The sequence below is a fragment of the Berghia stephanieae genome, chromosome 11 (assembly GCF_034508935.2).
Source record: "Berghia stephanieae isolate SIO BIC M18660-M18661 chromosome 11, UCSD_Bste_1.3, whole genome shotgun sequence".
Taxonomy (NCBI): domain Eukaryota; kingdom Metazoa; phylum Mollusca; class Gastropoda; order Nudibranchia; family Aeolidiidae; genus Berghia; species Berghia stephanieae.
The window spans coordinates 12,521,290-12,528,789 of NC_088370.1; the positions used below are offsets into that span (position 1 = coordinate 12,521,290).

The 7,500-nt window shown below is 35.5% G+C and overlaps 1 protein-coding gene across 11 annotated transcripts in view; it reads right to left on the reverse strand.

Annotated features, from left to right (window-relative positions):
* Window positions 1–7,500, reverse strand: part of LOC144957386 (uncharacterized) — a 295,052-nt gene that overhangs the window by 21,808 nt on the left and 265,744 nt on the right. For all 11 annotated transcript variants that reach the window (XM_078888647.1, XM_078888642.1, XM_078888640.1 and 8 more), the window contains 4 exons: window positions 5,750–5,903; window positions 4,979–5,101; window positions 3,320–3,466; window positions 1,841–1,977 (listed from right to left, as the gene is read on the reverse strand). In XM_078888647.1, the coding sequence (XP_078744773.1) occupies window positions 1,841–1,977; window positions 3,320–3,466; window positions 4,979–5,101; window positions 5,750–5,903 (561 nt within the window). The remainder of the gene's footprint in view (window positions 1–1,840; window positions 1,978–3,319; window positions 3,467–4,978; window positions 5,102–5,749; window positions 5,904–7,500) is intronic.

The window sequence follows — 7,500 nt, forward strand, 5'->3', positions numbered from 1 at the left end:
TATATATATATATATATATATATATATATATATAATATATCGAATTATTTAACAATACAAGGGGTACAATACGTGAATAGAATTCCCTCCTCGACAATTTTAGAAATTCTAACAGAAATTTACTGTAATATTTCTGTCACAGGAGGTTGTAGAATTTCATGAATTTATTTTTACAATTTATTTTTAACATAAAGTAAAGGTTGATGCTCGAAGAAATAAATAACAATGTGTAATTGAATGTAAGCTTCCATTTAATTACGAAGCAGATAAAATGGGCGTTTTGGGTTTCCCCCATTATCAACATTTGTTTCATTCATCCTGTTTTGTTGTTAAAGGGGAAACCCAAAACGTCCATTTCATCTGTTTTCGTAATTAAATTGAAGCTTACATTCAATTTCACATTGTTATTTATTGAGTTAAATATAAGTGTTTCCCACCATAAAATAGTTGAGAGAATGGAGGGAAATGGGTACAGCACGTGTATGGAATTCTCTCCTCGACAACTTGAGAAATTCTAACAGTTATGAGAAATTCACTGTAATATTTCTGTCACAGGAGGATATGATTTTTGTGTTACAGAGACACAACAACCTAACACTAACACCATCCCACACCGCGTAAACGTTGCGTCTCTCTTCAGTATTGAAGATGCAACAGTATGGATTGGATTGGATTGGGTCAGGGTTCAGGTACGGAATTGGACTCACAACCTGACCTAAATTAAATATATCTTAAGGCGTCAAGCTGATAAATGATAATAGGCACCTAAAAAGTCATAAAGACAAATTAGGGAGCAGCCACTGGTGTCAGATAAAGATCTTAGCGTTTGGTGTCTCTGAGTTATAGCGCTATATAAGTTGTCAGCATTATTATCTATCTGAAATAGTAACTATGTGCGGCTATGTGGTCTATTGGTATGACACTTGCTTTCGGATCGGATGGTCCTGGGTTCGAGCCTCGCTCGGTGCATAGTTGAGTCCTTGGAAAAGACTCTTTACTCACATTCTCTCACCATACTCAAATGTAAAATGAGTACATGGCCGTTAACAGCGTTGTCTCTGTCCGAAAAATTATAATATCGCCTAAGCAGGCATCATGCCCCGTCCTAAATGTTAAGTGTTTCTGTTGGCCAGGGACCCCTTGTAAAGCACTTTGAGCACGTTTAGTGGATATTGCGCTATATAAAATCTCAGTTTCAATTTCAAATATGAAATAATCCTATACAAATCAGAGAGAAAAATACAAGAAAAGCCATCACAAAAATTATGTCTGCTTCGACTGGAGAGTCGGGCTGATTTATTTTAGGTAGCTAAGGAATTCAGGAATATTTTCCATTTGACTGGAAATAAAAGAAGTGAGCTTTTATTTTTTTTTAAATTTAGCTTTTATATAGCGCAATATCCACTAAACATGCTCAAAGCGCTTTACAATGGCCAACAGCAACATTTAACACGTAGGACGGGACATGACGCCTGTTAGGCGATATTACAATTTTTACGGACAGAGACAACGCTGTTAACGGCCTGGTACTCATTTTACACCCGAGTACAGTGAGAGAATATGAGTAAAGACCCTTATCCAATGACTCAACTATGAGCTGAGCGAGGCTCGAACCCAGGACCTTCTGTTCCAAAAGTGAGTGTCACACCACTAGACTACATAACCACACAAATAAATAGTCAAGGGGTCGGAATATGGGCTAATTGGCAGGAAATATTCTGATTGGTTAATGCTTAGTAGTAACACTCCAACCATCCAATCGCTCCATCTCGTTTATCCCCCCCCCCCCTCTAATACCAGACTGACGCAATGGTGTCTTTTGTAGAAAAGAAAATCTCACCAAGAAAGTAGCGGGAGAGGTGGATGCATAGAACATCTGAAGACAGTAGTCCAGGCTAGCGTTGAGTTTAACGGTGAATCCCATGATAACCACGTCTCGTTCCAACAGGTAGATAGTGTCAATCATTAACAATTTGCCTGGAATGAACATTGACAATAATAATAATAATAATAATAATAATAATAATAATAATAATAATAATATAATAATAATAATAATAATAATAATAATAATAATAATAATAATAATAATAATAATAATAATAATAATAATATAATAATAATAATAACAATAATAATAATAATAATAATAATAATAATAAAATAATAATAATAATAATAATAATAATAATAATAAATAATAATAATAATAACAATGATAATGATAATAATAATAATAATAATAATAATAATAATAATAATAATAATAATAATAATAATAATAATAATAATAATAATAATAATAATAATAATGATAATAATAATAATAATAATAATAATAATAATAAATGTTTAATCTAGTTCATGGTGAAATATGAAAAGGCACCCTATGTATGACGTATTACTAAACAAAGCAAAATACATATAAAATTAAAAAAAAAAAAACAAACAAAGAAAAAGAATCAAAAACAAAAAGAAAAAAAAAGAAGTCTTTGCAGATTTTTATCGTACACACTAGCTCCCTACTTTGTTGCCTAAATATCGGCTATGTCAAAAAAAAAAACATTAAAAAAAAAAACAGCAACAAACAAACAAACAAAAGAAATAAACATAAAAAATGAAACACCACGGGCCTAATGGCTGTGAAGGATTACTTTTTCATTCAATGTAAAGTAGTTCCACCATTGTGACGACAATGCAATAAATTGCTCCTTCCTTTCCTTTTTTTTTTTTTTTTTACCATAGTTGAGTTCTTATGTGCACATATAAAATGTATTATTACACCAAACCTCAACATTCAATGAAGAAAAGAAAAGAATATTATTCCATTCGCTTCTTGTAAGCCATATTTAACAGGGAAGCAAATGGTTATCTTTAAAAAAGGACTAAACTCATAACCTCAAGTCTAAGTGTGTAAAATGTAGCTGATATCTTGATTAAGATAGATAAATAGATATACCAAATAAAATAATAAAAAAAAAAAATGAACAAACAAACAAACAAATGAAAATGTAAATAAATCAATGAATAAATAAATGAATTTATGAATAAATTAATAAACTAACCGCATAATAGATAAATATATAAAAATTAAATAGATAAATAAATAAATGAAATTATGAATGCATTAATAAATTAACGGTTTAATTAGATAAAGGAATAAATAAATCAACTAAATTAAAGATATAAAAATAATAAATAAACAAATTTTAAAATATAGAAAATAAATAAATAAATAAATAAATAAATAAATAAATAAATAGATCAATTAAAAACAGCTTTATTAAGATATCCAATCGTACAGGATTCTACGCCTTACCCAAGAGAGTGTTATTGGTGTGATCCAGAATTCCGTGGGGTAGGCCCGTGCCATTCACAAGCTTCCACTCTCCACTGGAAAAGTCTTCTGTCTCTTGCTGGAGACCACACAGTACACCATTGCTGAAGTCACAAGTGTACGCAGTGTCTGGCAATAGTGTGCAGTTACAGTTAAAGATGAGAGTTCTCCAAAAAAGATAATTTTTTTTTCATGTTGGTCTTGTAATAACTTTAACTAGTGCAGTTATGTGGTCTTGTGGTAGTGGTAGCCTATGACACTCGCTTTCTGATTGTAAGGTCCTGGGTTTGAGCCTCGCTCAGCGCATAGTTGAATTCTTGGAAAAGGTTCTTTATTCACATTCTCTCACCGTACTGAGGTGTAAAATGAATACCTGGCCGTTAACAGCGTTTTCTCTGTTGGAACAAAATTACAATATCGCCTAACAGGCGTCAAGTCCGATGCTACATGTTAAATGTTGCTGTTGGCCAGGGAACCCTTGTATAGCGCTTTGAACACATTTAGTAGATATTGCGCTATAATAAAAGCTCAATTTAAATTTAAATTGAAGTGTTGCTATTGGCTTGAGACCCTTTGTAAAGCTCTTTAAACATGTTAAGTGGATATTGCATTCATTATATAAAAGCTCAAGTTTAAAAAAATATAATTTGAACCTTGGACGTTTTTTTTTTGTTTTTTTTTTTGTTTGTTTGTTTGTTTGTTGCTTTAGGTCTCTTCCAACACAATTGAGGTTATATGAGAGACCGCTGAAACAAAAAAACAAGCAATCTAACAAAAATAGTACAAATGTAAATCAAAATCATAACCTAAAGATATCATAAGCTAAATTATAAATAACCAAGAACAAACAGGCAGAAGATTTACAGAAAAAAATATCCCCTGTCAAAAATACAATCACAAACATAAGAAGCAGGATAGGCTAGTAAAGAGAAGAAGAAACGACATCACTATCGGATCGTACACCCATGCGAACATCATAGGTATATGATTCAAGGGTGATGCTCCCATCCAACCACCCGCAACATTGGACGTTTCAAACAAAACAAAAAACAAAAAAAAAAACAAAAACAAAAAATAAATGTCCTTTTTTAGAGCAGAGCAGTGTAGTGAAATGTCAACAGACCCTTTAATACTTTTTTTTTACAAAACACTTACTTGATGTTTCGACAATATAATGGTTATCTCACTAGTAACAATAACAACAACAACAACAACAACAACAACAACAACAACAACAATGACAATAACAACTACAACAGCAACAACAACATAATGTGACCCTTCGCCTCAAAACGATATTAAGTCGGGTTGGTTAAGATGTTGAAAATTGAATTTATAGCCAGAAATATCAGACTTGTGTTGAGTTTGTATGTTTTATTGAGGAGAATGGTTACCATATGTTAGGGTGCTAATGCCAACTATTTATATTTTTGACCAGTTTAACATTTAATTCGGCTTTTAAGCATATGGTTCGGTCCGACATAATACCGTTTTGAGACGATGGGTCACAAATAAACAATAAAATAAACAATTTTTTTTTTATTTTGTCCTCTTCCTCCTCCTCCTCCTCCTCCTCCTCCTCCTCCTCCTCCTCCTCCTCCTCCTCCTCCTCCTTCTCCTTCTCCTCCACCACTTCCTTACCTTGCCCACATCCATCCTCATCCGTGCTGCCATCACAATTAATGACCAGATTACACTTCAACTCTTCAGGGATACAATTCATGGTTTGGTAGGTGTTACACTTCCATTCACCAGGGAGACACTCTAAAAAAACCCAAAAACAATAAACAAATGACAAAATGGGACTCAAGGAAAACTTGTAAAAATAAAATAATACCTACTACCACTCATATCTTTCTAATCTATTCTTGTTAAGGGTTGGGGATCAACATTATTCCGTAAAGCCAATTAAAATTTTTTTATCATCGACCACAGAATTACCGGCAAATCTAACAATACAATACAGTAGTATTATAAGTATAATAGATGACTGCCTGTTCTTTATAGTCGTTATTTTTCCACAAATAGTGCATGCAGATTCTCTATTTTAATTCGTGCTTCCTTGCAAAGGAGCATACTATTTCCTGCCAACCAATGTTTTGTTTATTCATCTTAACTACGCCACTACCACATCATCTCATTCATCCGTGGTGTTTCATTCATCCTGTTTTGTTGATAGAGGGAAAAACCCGAAACGTTCATTTGATCTGTTTTTGTAATTAAATTGAAGCTTACATTAAATTTCACATTATTATTTATTTCTTCACGCTTCGAAGAGCAACATTTACATTAGGTTCTCCACTGGTAAATTTTTAAAAAACTAATGGGAAAATAAACAAACAAAAACAAACACAAATAAAGTGTAAAAACATAAAATATAAAGTAAACAAGTATAACAAATAAGTAACCCACCCATGTCGTCGCATTTCCCATCCAAAAGCCGGAAGTCGTCTAAGGCAAACCTCTTCTTCTCAAAGGGTCGGATGGAAATGTCGTAGTTACCGGGACCCAGGTCAAAGTAACCCATCAACCACAAGTCAGGGGCAGGGTAATCAAACTTGAAAAACTAGTGAAAGTGAAGAAGAATAATAATATTACATGAACGAAGTTGGTTTAGTTTAAGAAATTCAACAGCGCATCTGAAATTGTTTGCTTTGTTTTTAAGGGTTTTACGGCGCTTGCAACACATTAAGGTCATATCAGCGCCAGTAAAAAGGAAGAAAATGGGATAGTAAAAAGTTCTAGAGTTACAATTAAACACCCAAGAGAAGTTAAGATAAAGGAGAATCGGTTCAAATATGAAACAGGTGTAGATTCCAAGAGCACACTATCAAAGTACTTAGCTTGAGATCACTAAAAGTCTCATCCAGACACAAGCGCAGGTCCCCACTAAGAGGAATACACTCAAATGTTTCACAAATCGTATATAATATAAAGAAAACATAATACAATGCATAACAGAGAGATGATTTACAAGGAAAAAAATATCATCTCCCAGAACTAACAATACATTTGACTGTTTCCGTCCCAGTCAGGGTATCAGGCCAGGACCAGTACAAAACCAAGTAATCTCATTCCAAGACAAAGATAGAAAGCATGATGGAAAACAGATGTAGGGGAATAGAAGACACAGTATGTACCTCCCTGTCCACTATGGGAGGTTAGGAACCCCACCCAGGTATAAGGGGATAGAAGACAATATGTACCTCCCTGTCCACTATGGGGGTCAGGAACCCCATCCAGGTATAAGGGGATAGAAGACAAGTATGTACCTCCCTGTCCACTATGGGAGGTTAGGGACCCCACCCAGGTATAAGGGGATAGAAGACACAATATGTACCTCCCTGTCCACTATGGGAGGTCAGGAACCCCACCCAGGTATAAGGGATAGAAGACACATATGTACCTCCCTGTCCACTATGGGGGTCAGGAACCCCACCCAGGTATAAGGGGATAGAAGACACAATATGTACCTCCCTGTCCACTATGGGAGGTCAGGACCCCACCCAGGTATAAGGGGATAGAAGACACAATATGTACCTCCCTGTCCACTATGGGAGGTCAGGAACCCCACCCAGGTATAAGGGATAGAAGACACAGTATGTACCTCCCTGTCCACTATGGGAGGTCAGGAACCCCACCCAGGTATAAGGGATAGAAGACACAGTATGTACCTCCCTGTCCACTATGGGAGGTCAGGAACCCCACCCAGGTATAAGGGGATAGAAGACAATATGTACCTCCCTGTCCACTATGGGAGGTCAGGAACCCCACCCAGGTATAAGGGGATAGAAGACACAATATGTACCTCCCTGTCCACTATGGGAGGTCAGGAACCCCACCCAGGTATAAGGGGATAGAAGACACAATATGTACCTCCCTGTCCACTATGGGAGGTCAGGAATCCCCACCCAGGTATAAGGGATAGAAGACACAGTATGTACCTCCCTGTCCACTTGGGAGGTCAGGAACCCCACCCAGGTATAAGGGATAGAAGACACAGTATGTACCTCCCTGTCCACTATGGGAGGTCAGGAACCCCACCCAGGTATAAGGGGATAGAAGAACAGTATGTACCTCCCTGTCCACTATGGGAGGTCAGGACCCCACCCAGGTATAAGGGGATAGAAGACACAATATGTACCTCCCTGTCCACTATGGGA